The 27,369-nt window shown below is 41.1% G+C and overlaps 1 protein-coding gene across 4 annotated transcripts in view; it reads left to right on the top strand.

Annotated features, from left to right (window-relative positions):
- Positions 1-646: 646 nt before the first annotated feature.
- SLC9A8 (solute carrier family 9 member A8) overlaps positions 647-27,369 on the top strand; it is a 42,077-nt gene continuing 15,354 nt past the window's right edge. The window contains exons 1-7 of one of the 4 annotated variants that reach the window (XM_038369233.2): positions 647-812; positions 1,760-1,938; positions 5,169-5,249; positions 16,072-16,130; positions 23,117-23,200; positions 24,916-25,017; positions 25,730-25,764. In XM_038369233.2, the coding sequence (XP_038225161.1) occupies positions 799-812; positions 1,760-1,938; positions 5,169-5,249; positions 16,072-16,130; positions 23,117-23,200; positions 24,916-25,017; positions 25,730-25,764 (554 nt within the window). In that variant the 5' untranslated portion in view covers positions 647-798. Of the gene's footprint in view, positions 813-863; positions 1,368-1,759; positions 1,939-5,168; positions 5,250-16,071; positions 16,131-23,116; positions 23,201-24,915; positions 25,018-25,729; positions 25,765-27,369 lie in introns of those variants that run through there. The other 3 variants (XM_038369234.2, XM_038369236.2, XM_043496258.1) reach the window with 3 other exon arrangements.

Genomic DNA, 27,369 nt, shown 5'->3' with positions numbered 1-27,369 from the left:
GTTGGCCACGCTTCCAGCCCCACCGCGTTTCGGACTCATTGAATCGGATCACAGCATAAGGAGACCTGCCAAGGCAGAGATGTTTTTTTTAGGCAGCCGCACTACCTGCAGACGCGGCGTGACACTACCTGCAGACGCACGCGGGCACGGCTGCACCATCGCACCGTCGCACTGACACGGCGCCGCTTGCCGGCACTTGCAATTGTAGGCCGAGGCTGAGGAGACTGAGTGTGTTCTTACACCCCCAGCTCCCGCAGCCATGTGATTACACCACGAGCTCGACTCCCACGTAGGAGGATGAAGTCCGTCCCCCTCCCCCTCTGTGGAGCATGGCTGGAAACCGTGGCGTGGCTACCCTCACGCGCCACGCACTGGACGGCAATGACAGTCACCGCAGGGGGACTCAGGAGGTGGGGGGTGGGGACACCAGCGACGCGATGACGCAGCCCGCTGCCCCGGCAACCGCGTGAGGACGCAGCCCGCTGGCATGACACCGCGGCAGGCCTGTGGCTGCTCTCTATATTCCTCCCCGCAAGGCGCTCCCGCCCTGGGGGCTCTCATATTGCGGGACCCCACCCCCGGGCGACGCGAGCTGTTGCCGTACCTTTTCCGTCTCTGTTAAACCTCACCTCATCGCCTACGCACGTCCCCTCCTCCCGCCCTCTCTCTCACCATAGAGTTGCCTAGAGCGCCGCCGCCGGCAGAACCCGGAAGCAGGAGGCGCCCTGCGCAGCCGCTCCCGACCCTGAGCGCTATGGAGGACTCCGGAGGAAGGGGCGGGGCGGGGCGGGCGGCACGATGGCGGAAGTGGAGTGAGTTGATTCTCTTCAGGGCGCTGCGGGACGAAGGGAGAGTTTGCAGGGCGGGGGGACCAGGTCCTCGCCCCAGCGGGGCCACCCTCTAGACGGGGCGGGAGGCCGAGCCCCTCCTTTCAGGCCGGGGGGGGGGGCTCTCGCTGTGGGGGAGGGGCAGGGGTAGCCACCCCCAGCTGCATGCCCTGGCTTATCCAGTGAGTGTATAGCTGGCTGTGCCGCCCCGCCCCACATGGGCCCTGCTGGGCCGCTTGTGAAACGGGGCCCCCCGGTGCAGGAATCGTAAGGCCCTGCCCTCTTCCCCCCCCCCACCCCCCCCGGGAAATGGGTCTGCCCAGCGCAGCCACTGCGAGCCCCCCGTGAAACGGGGCTGTCTGGTCCTGCTGCCACATTTGTACAGGCCTAACGGGCCCCTTCCCAGCACACATGCACAAATTAACCAAGGGGCAACTCTGCGAGGCTCATCTGAGCGGGTTGGGGCCTCCCCCTTCTCTTCCCGTGGGTTGTGAGTGAGCCAGCCTGCCCTGGCAGGTGTGTGTTTGTCTTACAGTTGAGGTTTGTGTTATTTATATACTTATTTGTATTACAGTAGATTTGTATCACTGAACAAACTAAACAAAATAAGTCCCTGTCAACACTGCACACCTTCCATTCATCTGTGTGCTAAACCCTAGCTCCAATGCAAAGTATTCTTTGCACACCAGTGAGTGAGAGAATTCAACAATAAATTATTCTATGAGCCTGAGATTCTAATACTTGCACATGGACCCATTATTAGGGACCACTTCTTTAAGACAGCTGCACGGTATTATCATTAATTCTGTTTCCAAGATAACTTGTTGGTAATGTTTTTAATCTTTCAGTAGTTTTGTGCTTTCCCTTGACTGACCTCCCACACAATGTTGAGCTTTTGCTAAGTCTAATCATGTTCTGTATTGCCCTGACAGGTTCTCAAATACCACCCATGAAATCCTCAATGTCACCCTCCACACCATGCTGTCCATTACTACTAAATTGGTGGCTCCTACACCTGCCAAACCTATCCTTCCAGTGCAGACTGGAGTCCAAGCTCAGCAAGAGGAGCAATCTAGTGGCATGACTATATTCTTTAGTCTCCTTGTATTAGGTGAATGCTGAACTGAAAAATCTCTTATTGTTCACTGTTGAGTTTGTGTTATGTCTGAAACATTTGTAAGATGAGCTCTGGGGATATAAAACTTTTTTAGTATGGTCCTGTATTTCTCCTGCAAACCCCTAACCATAAAAGTTTGTCATATAGACCCAAATTTTTAGAAAAGTTGGATATGCAAGTATACGTTTAAAAAGGTGAGCTTGTGGAACTGAGTGACTGTGGAATAAACTCCTAAAGGAACTAAGGACCCTCACAGACCTCATCACCTTCTGCACCAAGTGCAAGGCATGTTTCTTTGACCTTGTCTTTAGTATAAACACATAGCAATGTGTATGTGTCCTACCATAACAAATGCAGTTTTTCCCTTGAGGAAACGATGAGAGAACACGTGTGAGATATTAGTCATGTCGCTTAAAGCACTGCTGGAAGGCTCTCAGCTATGGTGAAGAGTGTGGTGTAAGAACCTGTGTAGAATTTGCATGCACAGTTACCATAATTATACATAAATCAGGTAACTGTAGTGAAAATTGCCATAGTTATCCATAGGCTTGTACACTTACCCAACTTGAACACTAATTTGTGATAATTGCACAGATATTTTGCACAACCAGTTGCACATTCAACTTTTCTGAAAATCTGGGCCATCAGTAAGTTTGTCTCTTTACAATATAAAACTTTTATCTATGTAGTGTAAACTATATGGTAGTCAAAGCTGTAACAATACAATTTCAGTAACATGTTTAAGGGTTTTTTCCTACCTCTTGCTATATGAAATACAAGCAAAGTGGGGACTTATAAACAAACCGCAATAAGAGATCCTTTCTGAAGAAGTATGTAATATTACTTGCTTGGTTCTTCAGTATCTTCTAGATGGTCACTGTTTGCAGTGTTGATATGTGGCTTGTGTCACAATCTGGCAAACTAAGTAGGAAAGCATGTGTATGTTTGTCATACCAGCATATTTTATAAGTCCACTTGGATAAAATCCTACCTGTGTCACCCTCTTTGACGTATTTTTTATTAAATGCAACAAAAAGAAAACCCAATCCTTTAGATATATGCACATCTCCCTCTGATGCTCTCCCTGTGACCAATACCAAAGTGATATTTGAGTAGGTATTAAAGAAAAATCAAAACAAAATGTAATAGATCGGAAAAAACATGAAGTTTAAAAGAAAAATTCTGAATGTTTGTGTGTCAAATGGAATTTAAAAGGTTTATTCAGGGTAAAGTTTCTGCATCTTTTCCTAGGGCTAAAGAGTAGGGCCACAATTCTTGGCTACATTTCAGTCCCCTTGTGCCACTCCAGCAGCATAATGGATCTAGGAAGCAGCTGAATTTCCCTTTCCTCCCCCTTCTCCCCCCCCAGCAAAGGAGAGTGGATAGCCAGTATAAGAGTTCTGTGCTGCCCCATTCATAGCATCTGACATAGAACGTGGTGGGGATGAAGGAAGGTGTGGCCAGAGTGCTCTGGGCTTTGACTGTTTTGGACTGTAAAGTGGCCCTAGGCAGCTATGGGAAGCTGCCCTAAATTAGAGTAACCCAAGTAGCTGCTTTACTTACTCTAGGGCTGGGTAGGTCCCCATCTAAGCCCAAAATTCGGCAGGCCCAGAAGTGACACTGCTTAGTTTCTAGCCCCAGTGTTCTGCAGCCTGCTTATCTATTAAGACAAACCCCAGTTTAACTTCAGTACCTTGTTTGGCCAAAAGGGCCTATCTTTGTAACACTTCTCTCCACTTTATATAGCATCCTAGTAGATAAACTTGGCCTGCAAGCTCCCCTGACCTGTGTTATGGGCCCTTAATCTGCTTTGCCTTCCTTGTGTGATGCTCAAACCCTCCACAAAAACAGTTGAAGCATTTTCTTGTCAATCTCTTGACTGCTTCGTGTCATACCCATAGAAGAGGGTGCGGCCAGAGGGCATTAAATAGTGTCAATTATCAACTGGACAGACAGTTGCCAAGAGAATAGGTACCAAATAGCTATGGAATTAGATGGGCAACCAACCTGCCACTCATTGTAATATCTGTACTGGTAGGAGTCCATTTTCTGCATCTACAGTTGCACCACAGGATTTCTTTTTTTGTTCAAAGAGATAGAATAGAAGTAGGAAGGTGCTGGCATTTGGATCTGCTCAACAGAAATTGTATTATTAATAAGGCAGTAGGAAGAGCTTTACATTTACAAAGTTCTATATGAACGATAATTGTCCAGATTCCCTCATAAGGTGGATATTATCCCCATTTTATAGATATGAAAACTGAGAGGCAGAAGATAAGTGATTTGCCCAGAGCCAACACTTGTCAGCAGTACAGCTAGTATTACTGTGTATATCAGGAGTTTTTGCGCAGTTCTCTAATCCACGGGGCCTGTCACTTGTAAATTTACTAAATGCAAAGCATGCTGTATGTGAGATGCCTAGCAATATGAGTATAACAATGTGCAGAATTCTGAACACAGTGGCATGACTTCCATTTCTGAACAGTCTATAGGGAAAGTCCTTTTCAGTGGGACAAAGGACAATAAGTGACAAGTTCACTCCTGCTGTTCGTACTTGAAAATCATTATTTTCAGTGAGGCCATATTCCAAAGGAATAGCATATAAAATAAACTATCTGATTGAAAGCCACAATCAGCTGTTGGTCAGAAGCACATCAGCACATCAGATTGACTCCTTGAACAAAGACAGTTCCATGGTAGCTAGAGGGAGCTGCTAAAGCTTACCATTAGTAAGAGCAATTCAGAGAAGCTTTTTCGTTCTTGAGTCAGAAACAGGTTTTGTTGCAGTCTAGTTGTAGGAGCCTTGTGGAGCCTGGAAATCGAATTAGCAAAAGACCCCCCCAAATGATTATTTGGCACAGTGAGGTAAGGGAATGAAGATAGCCTTAGTCATTACTTTTCTGCTTTATCACAATTAGCTTTATCAAACAGAGTTTAAAGACACACTCTTGGGATTGACAGGTCCATAATTTGGTGCATCCCCTGTTAATTTGTGTGTGTGTGTGTGTACGTGTACATTCCCCTTCCCCTCAGACTAATTCATCTTTTAATTATTTAACCCATTTCTTGAAATATTTGAACAGTCTATAATCTGATTATTTCAGATTTCTTTTAAATTACTAGAAAAATGTCACAGTTTGTATTCATGGAACATTGTTTAGAAGAATGTCTTTTTCTGTCCTACCAGATACATATTTTAATACTATTTTATTTCTTCCCAACAGCTATCTGCATCATATTGGTGCATTTACTGATAAAATACAGACTACATTTCTTGCCAGAGAGTGTGGCTGTTGTTTCATTAGGTGAGTATTTCTGTGACCACACTTTTAATATTTTTGAAGAAAACTTGATTTATGTTATAATATTTTTAGTTAAAGATAGGATTTACAGACTCTGGTGCCCTCTTTAACTGGTGTGACAATGCCTGAAATACTCTGTTCACTTCTGGGCTGACTGTTACTAGAAAGATGTAGGCACACTGGACATAGTTCAGAGAAGAGCAACAGGAATTCTAGGGACTGAGAGACTAATTTATGAAAGAGTTAAAGAGCTAAGTATGTGTTGTGACCCTGCAAAGTGATACATGTGGGCAGACCCTTATGGCTGTTTGGAATCCTATTGAAATCAATTGGACTCCATGACAGCACATTTACATGGACCACTTTGCAGGACTGGGGCACTTGTTTGATGTATTTAGTGGGGAACCATGATAACACTCTAAATATCTGAAAGGTGCAAGCACTAAGTTGGGAGACGAAATATCTCGCATGGTAAAGAGGGTATAACTGGCATTAAACTAATAAAAGGAAACTGGAATGCTAAATATCATGAGAATCTTTCTGACAGCGAGATCCATTACTTTGGAATAGTTTCCTGTAGGAGGAAGTGGAAGCCCCATCTTTGGAATGATTTGAAAACTAGACTGGAGGAAGAAAAGTGTGTTACTTCAGGGAACAATCCTACGCCAGTTAGGGGATGGACAGAATGACCTAATAGTGCTTTGCAGTGTTGTAGCTGTGTTGGACCAGGATATTAGCGATACCAGATAGGTGAGCTCATCCTGAAGAGAAGGATGTGTAGCTCGAAACTTGTCTATTTCACCAACAGAAGTTGGTCCAATAAAAAATATTATCTCACCCACCTTGTCTTTCTAATAGTGCTTTGTCATTTCTAACATCTAAGGGCCAGATTTTCAAAAGAGCCCTGTTCCCATTTAGGCATCTAAATGAAATGACTTGATTTTCAAAAGTGCTCAGCACCCAGCAGCTCGCATTGTTCTTCATCAGCTGATGAGTGTGATGAATCAGCCAGTAATCATAAAGAAAAAGGAATCATCACCCAGTGCTAGTGCTAATGTTATAGAATCTTAAGGTCAGATTTTCAAAAGTGCTGAGCATTGCCCTCAGAGCTCAAACGGAACTGCTGGACACTGAGCGCTTCTGAAAATGTGACCCTGGGATTCTGTAATTTTAACACTAGTGCTGGGTGATGGTTCCATTTTCCTTTTTTATTATTCCTAGCTGACTTATCAGAGTCAGCGGATTGGAAACATGAAGATTGCTACTCTGCCTTTCAGAAGTTAAAATCGGAAGAGGAGAGAAAATCTCAAGGCTCAGTGAACAAGCCAAGATTAAAAAGATAAACTGGCCAGTAAGGTCAAACAGCAGGATGTTGCTAATATGCCATATTTCCTTACAGAGTGCTTTATCATACTGTCTAGATTTTGAGACCCTGATTCAGGAGAGCACTTAAGGATGTGCTTAAGACCCATTGACTTCAAAGGTGGACCTGAGTGAGGTGTAATTCTATGCATAACTGGGATGCATCTAGGAGGAGGGGAATACTTTACCAACTTCCTCTCACTCATGCATCCTCGTTAGCCTGGGTTAAGATACAATGGTGGCACCTGCTACCACGAATCTTATCTCCGTTTAGGGGGTCAGTTTATTTTAATTGCAGAAGAACTTTGTGTGGTACATGTGATTTAACCTACTCTGAGAATATAAATTTAACTAGTAGACTGAAAACTTGCCTGAATTACTTGATACTGAACTGTCCCTATTGTATACATGGCCTCTTTCTATGACTTGAGGCAAGAGAATGCCACCCTTAATTCAGATCAAGCTCTTAGCCACTTCTTAGTAAGTCTGAAAAGTTCACGAGCCTGATTCTGCTCTCTCAGTGGTTGTACATTGGTATAACTATTGATTTCTGTGCAGTTACTCCTGATTTACAAATCTGTAAATGAGAAGAGAATCATGACTCAAGTAGATATTATATTGTCTAGAGGTCCCTATCACTGAAATAGAGTCTTTTACTGGCATAAGTAACCTCAGGCAGCAGCTTTTCAGCTGTCTCTGTACCTGCTTACTGTAATCTGTGTGCAGTGGTGATATTTTTACTTCAGTCACTAGTGGCACTCACAGTCTAAAAATACACCACAAAGGAAACGATGCTTAGCTATAATACTAAACTAGGAGTGTAGTTGTGTCACACATACTGAGCAAGTAGTTCTCATCTTTCTCTGGACTTCTGCCTGCTTCATTTTCTGGTAGGTTAACTGTGTTTTCATACAAATTCTCAAACCTCTCCCCATCAGATTACTATTCTGGAGAAAACAAAGCCCTCCTGTGCTTGCAAAATCTTAGGGCTTTCACAGAAATAAGAATGTTGCAATCTTCTGGGTGTTGTGCCAAAAGGATCCAGAATTCAGAGTTGTTTCTAAGTGGAAAGGAAATCAGATTCTCTCCTCCCCAAGCATAAGACTTATTGCAGTTGCTTTTTAGTTCACAGTACTTGATTCATGGCACATTACATTGCCCACAGCAAGATCTGTATTAGGAAATTCTTTAACTTAAAGGTACACTTACCTGAAAAATCATATTTGGGCACAGATTAGTCTCAAATTGAAAAGCAAACAGTTCATAGACTCCAAGGCCAGAAGGGACCACTGTGATCATCGAGTCTGACCTAGATACATTTCTGGAACAGCAGTTCTCAATGAGGGGTCCACGGCCCCTTGGGGGTGTGCAAACAGGTTTCAGGGGGTCCACCAAAATAAACCCAAGAGCAGGGCTGCATTAGATTCGCTGGGTCCCAGGGCAGAAAGCCAAAGCCCAAGTCCTGCCGCCCAGGGCTAAAAGCCGAAGCCCGAGCAATTTAGCTTTGCAGACCCCCCTGTGGTGCTGGGCTCTGGGTAATTGCCCTACTTGCTAACCCTTAATGCTGGCCCTTGCTTTTAATTTACTGGGTATGCAGAAAAACAGTTGTAGCACATGTGGACCGTGGAATTTTTATAGCATGTTTGAGGGGCCTCAGAAAGAAAAAGGTTGACAACCCCTGTCCTAGGGCAGGGTTTCTCAATGACTGGTCAGTGGACTAGTGCCGGTCTCTGAGATCTCCCTGACACAGTTTAGGAAGGCAGCAAGCCGGTCCCTGGTATCAAAAAGATTGAAAGACACAGTTCTAGAAGACCCAGCATTTCCTTCTATTTCTAGATTTATTCCAGCAAGAGGCAGATTATCTGTGTTTATCTAATTTAGACTGTAAGATCTTAGGGTAGGGTAGTATCTTTTCTTGTTCTGTAAAATGCCTTACATATTTTAGAAAATCTATTTCTTTTTCCAGTACACTACTTGGTGAAGTAGTTTAGAGCAATAATGTACAAACACTTTAGTGTGAATATGGTATTTTGCTTCAACTTCAGTAAAACCAAAAGAAAATATGATATATGATGGGGTTAGAAAAGCAGCTGACAGGAAACAGGGATACATCAAACGTTGACTATGACCCCTTAGGGCAATTTTCCTTTTGCATCAACATGAGTCTTAATAATGCTTCATTATGAAATTATGGAATGAGATTAAATTGTTGATATTTAGTGCTTATTAATAAGTACATTTGCCTAATCTCTATTTCCTGAATGTTTTACAGTATCTGTGCTATTTGAAGAAGCACATATATATTGGGCCAAATTCTGCTTTCACTTACTTTACTCCAATCCATTGAAGTAGCGGAGTTACTGACAGTAGAATTTGGCCCACCATGTGCAATGTTCCCTCAGAAACTGAGTGACTTTATCATTAAGGCAAATATATGAATAGAAGTCATTGTTAAAAAGGGACACTGCCAAAATATCTCCTTTGTGCTTTCCATATCAGGGCTTCAGTGTAGTGTTAGTCTGTTGGAGGGACAGAAGGGGATATCACCATCCCTCTTTTCTGCACCGCACACACAACTTCCGATGAAAGGGTATGCATTTCTTTTAGGTAAACTCAGATACGGTCTCCATCCTGAAATGTAGCTATTCACTGGTTGCTCCTTCCGGTTTTGTTTTGGACTCTGACTCTTGGATCATTTGAAGATTCTGCCCCAAGGGCTTCACAAACAGCAGAGTTTACTGATATGTCAGTAATGATAGGTCAGTGTTGCTTTACTACTCCTTCTGGGGAACACTGTGGAGGAACAGCAGAGGCTCTTTCTCTCCCTTCTGCAGAGCATTCCCAGCAGCAGTGGAGGATTGTGGCTAGGCCACTGTGGTCCATACTCCTTCTCATAGCACAACCCGAATAGAGATGGCAGTGAAACTTGCTAAGATCTCTAACTAAGTAAGGCTGCTACTGCAGCTCAGGATTTGTAATAGGTAGTGGTGGTCGCAGCAAAGGCATCTAAAGATGTTTCCAAATTGGATGGAGCCCATGATGTCATGGGCTCACAGGCCCCATGCTCTCTCGGCTCCCTGTGAGCCCTGGGAGGAACCCATGAGTGTGACAGCCTTCTTAGGTTGTCACACTTGCTCTCAGGAGTTAAGCCCTGGGCTCCACCATCTTCCAGAACTGCACCTCTCTGAGCCTTCAGCATCCCTGTCTCTCACCATGGGCCCCCTAAGGAAGTCCACTCTCTGGATTCATGGGCCTCCACAGCCTGAGGAAACAATGCAACCCCGATCTCTAGACTGCAGTGACTCTCAGCCAGGATAAAACAGAAGGGTTTATGTAATGTCTGAACCCAGCACAGGAAGTTCTCAGGGCCCTCGAGCCTGGCAAGTCTCAGTATAGTCCAGCTGGCTCTGTCTCATTTCCAATCGGCTCAGGCTGCTCTATGTCCCCAGTCCAGAAGCCTCCTCCTTCAAGCTGATCATCCTATATCACCTTCCCCAACAGCCCCTTCTTTGTCTGTGGTCCCAGGCAAACAGGTCACCTGGACCTCTTTCTTCCATCCTTTGTTCCCCTACTGACTGAAATCAGGTCACCGGGGTCCTTTCTCCTCAGCCCTTTGTCCTCCCCCTGGCCAGAACTGGCTGACTTCCAAGATGGAGTGTGCATCCCAGTCACCAGTTGCTAGGGTACCCAATCTCCAGGCCGTTGTTCAGGGTCCTGGCTGCTAGACGAGGTCACAGCTGATCCTCTGCAACAAAAAAACACCCTCTCCCATCACCTCATTAAATATGCAGTACATCGGGGAAACGGAGACACACAGTATTCATACAAACCATTAAGAATATTTCCCACTTTGTCACGAGGATAATACATTCAATGCTGTTTTGAATGTAAACTATTACATAGCTGCTGTCTTTCCAAATCTAGACCTAGTGTAAGCAGGTTCAGTTGCACTGAAGTAAATAAGGGTTGTGGCCACTTACATCAGGGCTGCGTTTGGCCTTGATCTTTTGAGTCATATCTGTTTAGTTACCGACAGAATCACATTTTTGCTCTTGTCAGCTCTGTAGAGGGGTACAGCTTCTGCTTCATTAACAAAATTGTCAGCTAATTGCCATAATAAAGAATCCTTATTACTGGGTGGTGATATATGCAGCTGAAAGAGCACAGCTACATTTTCAAGTATCCAGTTCTGCCTGTGTGCCAGAAGTTAGATATAAGCAAATGTGCTGTGGCTGTCATTGAGAGAGAATTAATAGCACAGCAGAACAATTGTTTTTATAATCACTTTTATGCCAATGATCATCTTAATTGCTAGTCCCTTTGCAATTTCTAGCCACACTTTTCTTATGAAGGGAGGGGATGAGTGCATTCACTGGACCAGATACTGATCTCCCTTACTCAGATGTAAGCCACCCAGAGGAACTCTGAGCCCCACTGCGGCCCAGCCCTGGGTCTGCGGCGGGGAGTATTAGCCGAGATTTGGGGAGTCAGCCTCCCCCTGCCTCCATTACCCACCAATGATTCTTCCCTTTATTCCTTCTCTTAGAGGAAATTCCCATCTACCTCTGGTGGATATTGGGACATTAGAGGTTGTCACCCTTTCTGTTCATCCTTCTTTCCTCATTGCCTTCTGTTAATTTTTGTGTATAAGCAGGCTGCATAAGCCCTGTGCTGGTCCTCTGCTTGAAGTGAGTTTCTCCAAGATACACTGCACACATTTTGGGTACTTCCTATAATAGCTGAGACAAACTGCTGGTTCTGTCCTCTCTCACAGTTCAGGGAAATTGCACCCTGTGTCTCCCGCTCTGTGGCCCAGCAAGGGCACCCACTCTAAGCTCCTCAGCCATCACTTCTCCTTGTCAGAGACCTGCATCTCTCTCCCTCCTGACTGGGTTTTTCCAGGCTGCACAGTTCCCTGCCTACACTGTGTTATTTGCAGCAAGCCAGATTGCCTAGAGAGACCAGCATCTGCAATGTGCTTTCTCCTCCGAGGCTGTGAATAATTGTTATTGCCCATCCTTACAAGTTACCACACAGCTCTTTATAAGCAAGCACATTTATTCTTAAGGTGAAAGCATTACCGAGAAAATATATAAGAACCAATAAAAATTCCTATACACATGCTGGTATACTTACCAGAGATCACCCATCAGTCTTATGTGGCCTCAGTAAGCCTAGAAAGGATTGGGGCCCTCCTTGGACAGACCAACCTGTATATTTGCTTGGTCAGAAAGCAGTCCCTGAGTCAGTTTATAAACTCAGGCCATTTATCCAAAAGTCCTTTCTCTGCCTGTTAGTCTCTAGAGAATCCAGTTTGAGCAAGTATATGTGAGCCTCTCCAGATGGTGATACATCTTTGGAGATGTTGCAGTCTGAGTGCATTTGCCTAATCACCCTACACTGTTCTTAAATCTTGGAGGAGGTATGGTCATGCTCCCCTATGGAATTATATACAGTGATACATAAACTTAATACAGTAAGATCTCCCAATGATATTGCAGGAAATTGCCATGTCTGTCACAACATCCCCTCGAAGTAATTAAATCTTGAAATCCTGATGTCTGTTGTAATTCAAGTCCATTTGATTGTATCTGTTACCTGCAATATCTATTTAAAAAAAAAAACAAATGCAAACTTCAGTGTTAGAATTAGAGCAGAGTTGCAAACTTCTGCTTTCCCAGGGCAAGAGATTATTTTTTCCCAGGCAAAGTAAAATATATATATTTTTATCATCATGGAAAAGATATATGGGCAGATTTTGATTTATTTAGATTGTAGCTCTCCAAGTAGGGACTGTCTGTTACTCTATATTTGTGCAGTGCATGGCACAATGGGGCCTCAGTACCTTCATCTTTAGGCATTACTATAGTAAATGTGATTAATAATAAATAATTTGTGTGTAAACTGGTAAATTTTCATGATAGTTTTGCAAAACTGATTTAGAGGCACGCACTTCTGATCAAAATACAGATAGTGCATTCTCCATTCACTGTACACTTATACAACTCTCTTATCACGTTATCTTAACTACTTGATGAATTCCTAAAAGCAGTTTGTAATAAAGTCATGTAATAAATGAACTTTGCAACCCTGCAGAAGACTAAAGATTGTAGTTTATATTTATTATGTTGATAAAGAATCCACCATTTTAATGTGGTTACATATAAAACAAATAAAAGAAAGTATTTCTTCACACAACACACAGTCAACCTGTGGAACTATTTGCCAGAGGATGTTGTGAAGGCCAAGACTATAACAGGGTTTGAAAAGGAGCTAGATAAATTCATGGAAGATAGGTTCATCAATGGCTATTAGCCAGGATGGGCAGGGATGGTGTCCCTAGCCTCTGTTTGCCAGATGCTGGAAATGGGCAACAGGGGATAGATCACTTGATGATTACCAGTTCTGTTCATTTCCTCTGAAGCACCTGGCATTGGCCACTGTCAGAAGACAGGATACTGGGCTAGATGGACCTTTGGTCTGATGCAGTATGACCGTCCTTATGTTCTAAAGCTAGAGATGATGTATCTATTCTTTGAGGATAAGGCACCAAAGAAATCTACGCAAGCATTATAAAAAGATTATTAGCAAACATACAGATGTTATATCATGATTGCTAGTGTGACTACAGCTTTGAGAGGTAGTTGAAGTGTTAGATTAGAATGTAACAGATTGCATTCTTTGACAAATCGCTACCCAGAAGTGTCAGGAGTAAGAAATAAACAGGGAATAAAGGCAGTCATTAAAATAGATGCAGGAGAAATGTTGACTGCAGAGGTTTCAAATAATAAGCTAAGTTGCTATCGTTTCCCATAGTCAGAGCTAAAGTGGAAAGTTCTCTGAACAAATTTCAGGAACTGATACAACAGACAGTGATTTTTCTGGTGTCCTGATCAGAACAGGGAGCATAATATTTTTTTAAGAGGGAACAAAAGGCCTGGTGAAAGGCCTTCCAGTGTCCATGCAACTATTGTGTGGTGCAGCTTGTGATTTACCTCTTCCACCTTCCCAGAAAAAGAAGTTCTCCCAGATGGGGCAAACCTATTCATGCATCCTGAACACACAACTCGATACCTGTGGATGTATAAAGCTAAAATCGATAGAGGGCCTCAATTCATATGAGGTTCTGAACAACATCTGTTGGCTGCTGGGCACCCTCAACACCTCTTGACATCAGTAAGAGTAAAGGGTCCCCAGCAAGCACCTTGAAGGTTTGTACACGTGTTGGGTTTCCTGTGCCCCTTCTGCAGTGCTCCTTTGCTCCATTACTCATGTGTACCTAGCTGTGTAGTAGTGATGTGGTGAAGAGCAGATTGAATTGACCTAGACTGTTAGCCACACCTCAGTCAATGACAGATTAGGGTGTAAACCCAGGTTATAGCTCAACTCTCTTGTCTGGAGCAATTTGAAGGTGCCATGTAGTCATATATTTGCCCTCAGTGTTTGATGATAAATGTTATCCACTTCCATTTCCCGGTATTAAGTGTTACTACAAAATTATGTTACAATATCTAAAGTAGTTACAGAGCAGCAGAGGGAGAAAGAATCCTTCCCCTGGCCATATCTATACATCATTTCCTCTTCCAGTTTCCACTGCTTCTCCTTCCTGAATGTCCCATTTGTATCTACCTTCCATTCGTCTCTTTATGCCTTTGTGATTGCTTTTGCTCCACACCTGTAATTCCCTCCCAATAATTGTTCACTAAGTCACTTCCTTTTTGTCAGTGAAGTACCCCCCCTTAAAACACTTATTCCGGGGGCGGGGGGAGGGACTCTCAATGAAAATCTATCAAACATAGAAAGTGTGTTTGAAAAATACACTTCTTGAAGTCTCAGCCATTGATTTTTGATTCATATATGTGGATTATACTGTTTTTCTCATTTGGATTGTAAATTCTGTCACCAGTACTGTTTCTAACAGAATCAAGCCTACTGTTGGTGCTCAGCAAATAATAATCAATGTCCCAGTCATTGGCTTCCAATGTAGCTTCCATCCCAGAGTGGCAGGGCTACATATTGGTAATGGGACTTATGAATTACCATGTCTGATTCCATCCTGCATTAAAGAACAGCAGATCTTTGATGTTCCTGTATTAACATTTGGTTCTTGGTCTCCTTTCAAACCATCTCACTGAGCAATTATTTGTATCCGCTTGGACAAGCCCTTTGAAATATATTTGTATGAAAGAAGGCTTAGTCCTCCTGGAACATCATGTGTATGATGCATCCATCAGGAGTGGTCCATGTGATGCTATTGTGAAATTCTTTCGATAACTACAGTGTGACAGAGTAAAAATTACATCAGTTTCCTTGAAAACGTACTTTAAAACTTCTTAGTTACTTAGTCATCTTGCATCTTTTCATGCAGTGTATTTCACCTTTCCCAAGTGCTATCATTTGATATTACACCCACACTTTGTAAACAAACAGAAAAACACAAAAACGGAGTCTGAGTAACAAGAAGAAGCCTCACCCCTTTCTGTAGTCCATTTGGGGCAGGCTGCAAATTATGCCTCCGACTCGCACTAAAAGTTGTCCTCCTAGTCTGAAGTCTTCATTCAGATCTCTCTGGAGATGCATTAGGTGGGAGAGCATCATGAGCTATAGCAATTCAGCCTTTAACATATTTGGTTAGGTTAGTAATTATTCTATAAAATGATCTCATCTGAAATGGGCAATATATTTAATATCTGTTGGTGACTTTTACAGTATGTCGACCCATTTGAGGAGTGGTTCTGTCAGTTTCCCCACACTGATCAGAAGTGGGTTCCTAGTTTGCAGCTTATAGCTTCTTGCTCGTATCAGGGTGAAATTCATCTCTGTGCAGAGGGTCTGTGCACTCTCTCATTTTCCACTCTGATGGTTTAAATGGCCTTTAGTGTTGTGCAGACCTAGTGCTGACACAAGGTTGGATTTCACCATCAGTCCCTATTTGAATAATTGACTCAGTAGGAAGAGAAGTATGGTTTCTCATTTGCATACAAGTGAAGAGCCTTTTTGAGTAAGTAAACCTGCTGTTCATAGTTAATGATGAAAGAAATGAAAAAAACAAAAAAATTGCAAAGTTACAAAAGTGTTCTCCAAAATCTATTTTCCTTATTAGTTGTGAACAAATCTCCCTAAAAACCTGTGTACAGCATTTAAATATCCTATCTGGTAATTTTGTGTGCAGTATGAGCATGTTTTATTTTATAATGTATTACAGAAACTTTAGTAAGACAGAAACAGTTCTCTAATATGCTGTTCTAGGAATGAAAAAATGTGTTGCTTTATTTATATCTTGCCTTGTTTTTTGCTTTTCATAATGTTGTTTAGTATGCAGAAAATAGGTCAATGGAGTTGCAAATAACAATTTAAGATCCTCTCGACAGAGAGTCAGTGACAGTAATCTGAAGAGTTATGTTTCATGATTAGTGAATTAAGAATGTTGTATCTCTCTCTCTCTCTCTCTCCCCCCCTCCAGGTATCCTCATGGGAGCATTTATAAAAATTATAGAGTCTCAAAAACTGGCTAACTGGAAGGTATATTTGAAGCAATTCATTTTTAATTGTAGTCCTGTTCTCTGGGATTTTTTAAATGTTGATTATTGTTTGCAATATTAATTATTTTAGGCTTAGTTCCAAAGGTTGGGTTTTTTTTGTTTTATTTGTGTGTGTGTTTTGGGTGGTGGTTGGGTTTTTTTTGCTGCATACCCTGGTTGTTTTCGAATAACTACAACCAGATACTTGTGTTTCCCTGTTAAGGGCCTGATCCTGCTGGATAGTAGATACCTTCTCCAAGGTGTCTGGCCTCTTCTATTCCCATTGAATTAATTGGCAATAGAAGGTGCTCACTATCTTGCAGGATTGGAACAATTTAAGTAAGGAACAAAGTTCCATTGTTTTTTGTTAATTCCCCTCTTGGTTGAATCAATGTGCTTGGTACTGTCACTGTGGTTGGTCAGGAGTGTAGGGGCTCTTCTTATAAAATACCATTCCTACACTCATACAAATGCAAATTTTTTGCCTGTGACTGTTGAGCCAGCCTTGGCAGAGAAGAGCAGAAGCCCTTCATCAAAACTATTTTGCTAAAAATCAAAAGAAGCTGCATTTACTGATTTTATATTTTTAAAATGGGCTTTATGTTTTGAAAATTTAGCAATTGACTGTGTTTACCACCAATGAGTAATAAATAAAACCCTTCCTTAAAACACTTGCATTTTTCACTGCATGTTTTTTGGGAACCCCTAGAATTGTTTGCTGATAAATGCTACAGAAGCCAAAGGTGCTTGGAGCAGCAGCATTTTCCATACTCTGGGAGCCACGTTGGAAAGGTCACAGGGCAAAGCAGGGCACGCACATGAGTCTTGTTTCCAGAACTTAACAGAGGTGAAGTAGCTGTGCAGAGGAGCTGGCTCTGTGCAGATGTCCCAGGACTCACAGCCTCCATAAGGTTTCTAGTCTGTGCCTCTGCATAACTGTAAAGCCCTCCCCATGAGGGGAGAATGCTACAGCAGTGACTCCATGAGGTGAATACTACAGTTATAGGAGGATTTTATACCCCACAGGCTAACCTGCATCAGGAAAGCATTTCACTCTTGATTATTTGATGTTTTCCTGCTGGATTATTGTAAGATACGTTAATCTTTAAATGTTTGTCTCCTTAACAGCCTCTGTGCTGTTGAGGATGAAAGTGTTGGGGTGGGAGAACATCAAACTGGAGCGAAGGGAAACGATCCAGAGTTAGGACCCTCATTCCAGGTGACGTCATGGTAGTCTCTCACACTGAGGATGGTCCTCCAGGAGAGGAAACTCTAGTTATTAGGAAGAGATAGGTAATAGTAATGGGTGATTTGGTCATTAGAAATATAGATGGTTGAGTTTATGATCACTGGGAGAAATGCATGGTGAATTGCCTGCCTGGGTGCAAATCTCTTGCAGATCTCTTAAGACATCTAGACAGACTTTATGTGCAGAGTGGGGAATAGCTGGTGGTCGTGGTACATGTAGGTAGGAGTTACATAAGAAAAGGTAGAAGAGAGGTCCTAGAGGCCAAATTTAGGCTGCTAGGTAAGGGATTAAAGTCCAGGAGCTCCATGGTATCCTTCTCTGAAATACTTCCAGTTCCACATGCAGGGCCTGTTGGACAGGGTGAATTGCAGGGTCTCAATGCATGGATGAGCTGGTGGTGTAGGGAGAAGGGGTTTAGATTTATTAGGAACTGGGGAACTTTTTGGGAAAGGAGGAGACTATTTAGGAAGGATGGGCTCCACCTAAACAAAAACAAAACCAGATTGTTGGCATGTAAAATTAAAAAGGTCATAGAGGAGTTTTAAACTAAGGGCTTGGGAAAGCTGTCAGGTGCAGAAGAGCATATGGTTCAGACAGAGACATCCCTTAGGGGAAGATCTGTTACCTCTATATCCTAGTAAAGAGGAGAGGATAGAAGTTGATAAAGTACAGGTAGGAACTGAATAAAAACAGTCAGATGCACAAGAATCCCATTCAATTACATCACATGAAGGCAGACAAGTAAATATTGACAAATTTTATAAGGGCTTGCATACAGCTGCTTGAAGTCTCAATAATAAGATATCGTGAACTCAAGTGCCTGGTATTAAAGAAGGATATTGATATAATAGGCATCAGAGAAACTTGGTAGAATGATGATAATCAATGGGGCATGGTAACATCAGGGTACAAAATATATAGGAATGACAGAGTAGATCATGCTATTGGGGGAACGGCACTATATGTTGAAATAAAGCATAGAGTCAAATATAGTCAAAATCTTAAAGGACTCAAACTGTACCATAGAATCTCTATGGATAGAAGTTCCAGGCTTGAATTATAAGAGTATAGCAGAAGGAATATGCTACTGACCACCTGACCAAGATGGTGATGGTGAATGTGAAGTGCTCAGGGAAATTAGAAAGGCTATAAAAATTGCAAACTCAGTAATAACAGGGAATCTTAACTATCCCTGTATTGACTGGGTACATGTAATCTCAGCACAGGATGCAGAGATAAAATTTCTAGAGTGCTTCTTGGAGCAGCTAGTCCTGGAACCCACAAAGAGAGTGGCAGTTCTTGATTTAATCCTAAGTGGAGTACAGGATCTGGTCCAAGAGGTGACCGTATCTGAATCACTCGGTAATGGCAACTGTAATGCAATTAAATTAAACATCCTTGTAAGGAGGAAAATACCAGAGAAGCCCACCCCAGTAGCATTTAACGTCAAAAATGGGAACTACACACAAATGAGGAAGCTAGGTAAATGGAAATTAGAAGGAACAGTCACAAGGGTGAAATGTCTGCAAACTACAAGGAAACTTTTAAAAAAACACCATAATAAAGCCTCAAATTAAATATATACCTCCAATTTAAAAAAATAATAAGAGGACCAAAAAATTCCACCATGGCAAAACAGAATAAAGGAGGTGGTTAGAGGCAAAAAGGCATCCTTTAAAAATGGGAAGTCAAATCCTACTGAGGAAAATACAACGGAGCATAAACTTTGGGAAGTCAAGTGCAAAAGTATAATTATACAGGCCAAAAAAGAATTTGAAATGCAAAATTAAAAGACACAAAAACAAACAGCAATTTTTTTTTAAATACACCAGAAGGAGGAAGCTGCCAAACAATCAGTGGGACCACTGGACAATTGAAATGCTAAAGGAGCGCTCAGGGAAGACAAGGCCATTGTGGAGAAGCTAAACAAATTCTGTGGATCAGTTTTCACTGCAGAGGATGCGAGGGAAATTCCCACAACCCTGAGCCGTTCTTTTAGGTGATAAATCTAAGGAACTGTCCCAGATGAAGGTGTCAATAGAGGAGGTTTTGGAACAAATTGATAAATTAAACAGTAATAAGGCACCAGGACCAGATGGCATTCACTCGAGTTCTGAAGGAACTCAAATATGAAATTGTAGAACTACTAACTATGGTATATAACCTATCACTTAAATCAGCTTCTATACCAGATGACTAGAGGATAGTTAATGTGACTCCAATTTTTCAAAAAGTCTCCAGAGGTGACCCGGTCAATTACAGGTTGGTAAGCCTTACCTCAGCACTGGGCCAGTTGGTTGAAGCTGTGGTGAAGAACAGAATTATCAGACACACAGATGAGCACAATTTGTTGTGGAAGAGTCAACACTCCTTTTGTAAATGGAAATCATGCCTCACCGCTTTATTAGAATTCTTTGATGGTATCAACAAACATGGACAAGGGTGATCCAGTGGATATAGTGTATGTGGACTTTCAGAAAGCTTTTGACAAGGTGCCTCACCAAAGGCTCTTAAGCAATCAGGGGATAAGAAGGAAGGTCCTCTTGTGGATCAGTAACTGATTAAAAGGCAGGAAACAAAGGATAGGAATAATTGGTCAGTTTTCAGAATGGAGAGAGATAAATAATGGTGTCCCTCAGGGATCCACATATTCATAAATGATCTGGAAAAAAGGGGTAAACTGAGGTGTCAAAGTTTACAGATAATGCAAAATTACTCAAGATAGTTAAGTCCAAAGCAGACTGTGAAGAGTTCCAAATTCTCACAAAACTGGGTTACTGGGCAACAAAATGGCAGGTAAATGCAAAGTAATGCACGTTGGCAAAATCATCTCAACAATACATACAAAATGATAGTCTAAATTAGCTGTTACCACTTAAGAAAGAGATCTTCGAGTCATTGTGTATGGGTCCCTGAAAACATCTATTCAGTGTGCAGCTGCATCAAAAAAGCTAACAGAATATTAGGAACCATTAGGAAAGGGATAGATAATAAGACAGAAAATATCATAATGTCCGTATATAGATCTATGGTATTCCCACACCTTGAATACTGCATACAGTTCTGGTTGCCCCACCTCAAAAAAGATATATTAGAAATGGAAAAAAGTACAGAAAAGGTCAACAAAAATTATTAGGGGTATGGAACAGTTTCCATATGAGGAGAGATTAAAATACAGGGACTATTCAGTTTGCAAAAGAGATGACTAAGGGGAGATATGATAAAGGTCTATAAAATCATGAATGGTGTGGAGAAAAGTGAATAAAGAAATGTTACTACTTCACATAACACAAGAACCAGGGGTCACCTAATGACATTAATAGGCACCATGTTTAAAACAAACAAAGGGAAGTCGTTCTACACACAAAGCACAGTCAACCTGTGGAACCAGGGGATGTTGTGAAGGCCAAAAATATAATGGACGCTAAAAAGAATTAGATAAGTTCATGGAGGTTACGTCCATAAATGGTTATTAGCCAAGATGGTCGGGTCAAGATGACTCACTCAATGATTGCCCTCTGAAGCATCTGGCATTGGCCACAATTGGAAGACAGGACACTGTGCTAGATGGACTTCAGACCCACTATAGCCATTCTTATGTTCTTAATTTGTTTCAAAGGTTGTAACAGTCCATTAAAAGTAGTATTTCCAGTGTGAAACAGCAGCATGTTGAGGTGCAGGTCAAGGTGACACTGGCTAGGAAGCAAACAAGGTTGTGGACAGCACTGAATCTGGCAACTTTTATTATTTATTGAACTTGGACTGCATTCAGTACAGACATAAGGAGACACGATCTTGCCCTAAGAATTTTACAACCTAGATTTCTTGCATCCAAGTCTGAATTAGAGATCAGCGAAGCTTATACGTACTTTCATATGATTCTTGGTGGCTAAAACAGACACCATAATCACTTGCTTGTTCTGTGCTTAAATTCTTCCTCTTCTTTTCCTATGCTCTCACTTTTACCTAGCTTTAAAAAATTTTAATATTAAAGAATGTGTTTAGTGGGTAGCCTAGAGTACAGTTATTGAATCACAGTGAAAACCAGGTATTATTAGACATATTACTAAGCTGAATTGCATATAAAGGAAAAATCTAATAAGTGATATTTCCATGAAATAAACTTCAGTGTAAGAGATGAGTTTCGTATGCTGATGAGTCCACATAAATCCTCTATGTTAAGAAGGTAAATTCATTACATGTATAAATGTGAATGAGGTTTTGAATAGATGAGTGATACTATGAACAAAGTTGCAGTCTTTCCTTGCATGGATACAGCGTAGGAGTTACAGTGTCAGGACTTAATATTGTTCAACCTGAGTTTAAAAAATCCTTGTTGCTATTTACCAAGGCAGCAGGCTTCTTAGTCAGTGCCTCTGAAATCTTGAGGAAGTCGGGGGATGTAAAAAGAACCACACTGGGCCAAAGATTGTGCATGAGTGATTCGGCTTCTTTGCTCAGAGTGCCAGCAAAAAAAGAGAGCCATTTCTGAGGGTGGCTTTTTGCAACGCAGTGAGGCCCAAGTGCTTAGAGTAGAGGACAAGGAGTCAGGAGACTTAAGAGCCTGATTTTCATTTACATTAAAGCTATGTCTACACAGCAAGCTAGGGATCTGATTGTCTTGCTCGTGTACACATACTCGTGTTAGTACTCATCAAGCTAGTGTGAGTGTAAATAGCCATGGAGCTGCAGTAGCACAAGTGGCGGCATTGATGAGCTATGCTGAGTACTTACCTGTGATGAGTATGTACTTGGTGTGTCTCAGCCATACCTATGCTAGCTACTGCTATCAATGCTACTGTGGATACACTGCTATTTATAGCCATGCCTAGTGCAATGATAGCATGTATACATGAGCAGGGGAATCATACCCCTAGCTTGCAGTGTAGAAATAGCCTAAGGCTCATTTACATCACTGTGACAGTGTACAAAGGCATTAACCTGGACATAAATTACATTTGCAAATAAGAATCAAGCCCTTTAATTTTTTTCATTGGCATCCTGAGAGCCTGATTTAAAGTTCATGGAAATAAAATGAATCTTTTCATTGACTGCTGTGGACTTTGGATCAGGTCCTATGTGACCTTGACCTCTTTCTCTGTCTGTAAAGAAAGGGATAATAAAGTTTACCCACCTTTCATAAAGCACTATGAGGTCGTCAGTTTAGAAATGCAAAGTATTATTAAATGCACATATGCCCACCAGGAACTGTACTGAGACAATGAACTGATTTCACATGGTCCCCTGATCAACTATCTAATGGCAACAGTATTTGGCAATTACTGTCCTGGACTAGATTCAGATCAATGACCTAAAGGTGAAAGGTGTATCCTTTTAGCATTTTCCACCAATTTTCTTTCAGGTTTTGAAAGCCTGCAATAAAAATGGTAATGCTTTTGTAATATAGAAACATTTTTTCTTTTTTGCAAGCAGTCTATTTTTCTTACAGTACATTTGGGAACAGTGGTTCATGGTAAATAACACATCCTGTCTCAATCATCAGGTAAAAAAGTAATTTAAAAGGTAATCCTAAAGTTGTTTACCATCCTGTAATCCTCTTTTATTTAGTGGTGGAAAATGAGACAGGTTAAATATAATTTGTATTTCCAAGTATTTTTACTTCTTAAAAATGTTCCCATTTAGGTAGAAACTTGAAGGGACTAGATTTGCTTTTTATATATGGTATTGTTTCAGTTATCGTGCAGTCCTTGAAATCCTTTTACATTTTTTGTTTTTAGGAGGAAGAAATGTTTCGTCCAAATATGTTTTTTCTTCTCTTGCTTCCACCTATTATATTTGAATCTGGATATTCATTACACAAGGTGAGATACTGCCAGATAATCATTTTACAACTTGATCTCTCCTTTGGACCAAATTCTGCCTCAGTTACTGTGATGCAACTCAGGAATAATTGCACCAAATTCCACCATACTTACACTCATGGAATTGAGAGTGGAACTTGGCCTCTTGGAATCTATGGCATCTAATCTATGGCACCCAGAATCTATGGCATGTAATTTCTGTTAATATTAAATGAGAATTGGCAATGTACTAAGTACTATAAAAACATAAGGGGTCATGTTCTAGTCTCCAAAAAGTTTCTTATCTGATGCAGACAAATCAAGGAAGAAGGATCTAAGAAGAAACCTAGGCTATGTATACACTGGCAATTGAATGACAAAACTTTTGTCTTTCGGAGGTGTTAATCCCCCTGCGCTCTCTGAAAGACAAAAGTTTTGCTGCAACAAGTGCCAGTGTGAACAGCGCATTGTCGGCAGGAGAGCCAGCAAGCAGAGGCTATACTGCACGACTTTTAGCCGCAAGGCTGTAGTGACACAGCTGTGTGGCTAAAAGCTGTGCAGTGTAGACGTAGCCCTAGACAGTTTTCTCTTCCCTTTTAGAACTTGACTGTGGTATCCACGCTTTAAACCTTTGCTTTGGACTTGGCTGAAGTCAAGAAGGCCCTGTTGTATTTTAGGGACAAGCTGGCAGACACATTCCTTGCCCCAAAGAGTTTAAAATCAAAGCTGTTGACCCTAAATAGGAAGTAAATGTATTAAAATATAGTCTTTGTGTTATTAAAAAAACAGATGGGTTTTCTTGTTACAGCATATTGGAAGGTACTTTTCGCTGCTCAGCTCTTTAATAACAGCTTAAATCCGAGTGAACTTTTAATCCCGTGATTAATATCAGCCAGGGCTTCTAGTATCACTGTGTGGAGAATCTTAATAACAATACTGAACTAAATGAGAATTAGATCTTGCATAAAGAAGACCAGGAAAGAGATTAGTGTAATCTATTTTAATTATTAGGAATAAAGTACATTTTTGCAATGAAATAGAATTTCACTGTAATCATACTTGTAAAGTACAAACATCAAAATGTATTAGTTTAAAAAAGTGTTGCACATAAAGGATTTCCAGATTTATAGTAGGAGAATATGTATTTAATTTGAAGGATGCAGAACAAAATAACAAAACAAGCAAGGAGATTCTGAGTTAAGGGTGAAACACTGTTTGTAAAGGTCAAGACTGATAGAAATAAACTTAGGCCTCCCAGCTGTGCTTTGGTACATGTGTATGCACACTGTCAAAGCAAGTCTTGTAAATATCTTTCCTCTGCCTGCTTAGTATAGATATGGGAATAGGGCAGTGGTTCTCAAACTTGTGTACTGGTGACCCCTTTCACATAGCAAGTCTCTGAGTGCAACCCCCCTTATAAATTAAAAACACTTTTTTATATATTTAACACCATTATAAATACTGGAGGCGAAACGGGGTTTGGGGTGGAGGCTGGCAGCTCGCGACCCCGCATGTAATAACCTCACAACCTCTGGAGGGGTCCCAACCCCCAGTTTGAGAACTCCTGGAATATTGGTACATTGAGCCCAGTCCAACCAAATGCTGAGCACAGATAACCCAGCAATTGGAAGACAAATATACAGGAATCTGCTTTTACCTTATTAGGTTGTTTTGGGGTTTTTTAGTTTTACAGTTCATTTTCACTACCTCATTGTGTCTTGCTTTTGTGTTTTCAGGGTAACTTCTTTCAGAACATAGGTTCCATCACTCTGTTTTCTGTGTTTGGCACAGCAATTTCAGCTTTCATTGTAGGTGGAGGAATTTATTTTCTGGGTCAGGTAAGAAAAATCTTTTTGAAACTCTAGCATGTAATGGGATGGTCCTTCGAAAGCCCATTCTTTCAAAGAAGGGTCAATAGTTAATGGAAAAGATTATATAAAACAGAAACTGATTATAAGCTTTACATTACCATGTATCCCACACCTTACATTACAAAAAGCGGAGGAAGATCTATCAGTTTATATAATTTCCCAGTTAGTTGCTGAAGTCAGGCAACTGAGGTGTGCAAAAGGTGAATCAAGGTGGAAAAGTGCATTTAACAGTAGAATCAGAATTAATTGCTTTTTCAGAAATGCAGCATGGGCTAAACTAAAGAAGTGATCATAGGACCCAGGAGTAAGGCACCTTTGAGTTCTAATCTTAGCTCTGTCACTGACTCGTATAGCTTGGACAAATTCATTTAATCGTTCTCCTATCTCTTATTTCCTCATCTCCACAATGGGGCTAACAATAATTTCCTACCTCACTGATGTCCTGTGAATTCGAGTTAGAATTTACAGTCTGTAAAACACTTCTTAGGTATTAATTATTAATTTATTACGACATTTTTCATCATAATTTTGGTGTATGATGCACACCTGTACATCAGTATTAAAGTGAATTTTGAAACAAACCTTCTTATGAAATTATACTAATGTATATCTAGTAAAAATAATAAAATGAAATCTTTACACAGCTGATTGTAACTTTTTTTTTTGCCTATCCTTTTAGGCTGAGGTAATTTATAAACTGAACATGACAGACAGGTAAGTTCTTGGTAAAATTGCCTAATATTTTCCAAGAGGCAGTCTCCAAAATACTGCAATAGATGTGACAAACAGTACTTGCCCAGATGTTCTGATTGTGTCTGGATCACTTAGATTTAATATCACTTGTAAAATCATTAATCAGAATTAACATTTTTAATTCTTGTAATGCCTTTTTCATAATGAAGTATATTAAGACTTACTAATCGATAGCATTATCTGATCAAAGTGACTGGAGCAGCGGAAACAAAATAATGAACAGCTTGGCACAAAAATATTTTCATAGTATTTTTTCCCTGCAAATTCTTTTTTTCCAGATTTCAAAATTAAAATGTGTAAATTGTGATGTGCATTTGATAACCTGACATAATTAAAATATATTATGCAGGTATGGCTTCCTTACCCAGAGCTTCTCCTTAAACAAGGAGTGAACTTGTGAGAATTAATGCCACAGACTTTTCATAGCACTTGGCTGGCAAAGGCTCAACATAGTTTTCTAGAAACTCCCCAAACTGCACAAGAGGTCAGATTTCTGCTTTTTGTTACACTAGTACAAACCCAGTGTAACTGGATGGAGAACTTGTATTTACTCTTTTGGTTTTGGTTTGTCTTTTACCGGGTACACAAGCACAGAAGATTTGTATTAAAGTCCACAAATCTGTTGGCTTGGACCTGGTCTACACTAGCGGAGCGGATCGATCTAAGTTATGCAGCTTCAGCTAAGTTATTCGATCGACTTACCGGGATGTCTTCGCCGTGGTGAGTCGACTGCTGCCACCCTCCATTGACTCTGCCTGCACCTTTCACGGTGCTGGAGTACAGGAGTCTACGGGAGAGCGCTCGGGGGTCGATTTATCGCGTCTAGACTAGACGCGATAAATCGATCCCCACTGGATCAATCGCTGCCTGCCAACCCGGCGAGTAGTGAAGACATACCCTTGATCAGAACCAGAAAACGTAAAAAGCGAAAGTATGCATGAACTGGAAATGTCTTCCTTACTGGCTCCAGCATCTGGTTTTGCACAGCTGAGAGCTTTTGATTTTGTGGTCTCTACCTTTTGGTTTAAGATCTAAGGAAGCTTTAGCATCTTTTTTTAAATGTTGCCCTTTTGTGCTACAAAGCAGGAGTATTGTAAGTAGCAACTGATAGCATGGCTAAACCAGCTCCTTGTTTTGGTCTGACTCAGTCTTTTCTATTAGTTGCCTAGTCTACGAATAAATATTTAACAGACAGTTCCTATGTCAGGGTGTTTATATTTTGTGACAAAATTATTAAGTTCCCCACTATGTATGCACAACTAAAACCCAACATATTGATGTAAGGAACCTACAGTAAAAAAAAAAAAATTTTGACAGTGTATGTGAAATCTGAAATGTAAAATATTCTAACTGTGAAAGAAGACTAGGCATCACCTCAGTGATAAAGCCTCTTTCAATTTCAATAACTTTAATGGCATGACAGTAGATACCAGCGTGACCACACTTAATTTTTCAAGTAACTGTCTAGGGCAGGTTTTACATTGTTAATGGGATTCTATACAGTCTGTTCACTCTGTATCATTGTACATATCTGATTTGGTGGTTTGTATTGACACATATTGAAAA

The sequence above is a fragment of the Dermochelys coriacea genome, chromosome 13, assembly GCF_009764565.3.
Source record: "Dermochelys coriacea isolate rDerCor1 chromosome 13, rDerCor1.pri.v4, whole genome shotgun sequence".
In the NCBI taxonomy this organism is placed as follows: Eukaryota; Metazoa; Chordata; order Testudines; family Dermochelyidae; genus Dermochelys; species Dermochelys coriacea.
This window is presented reverse-complemented; position numbering and strand designations above follow the sequence as displayed.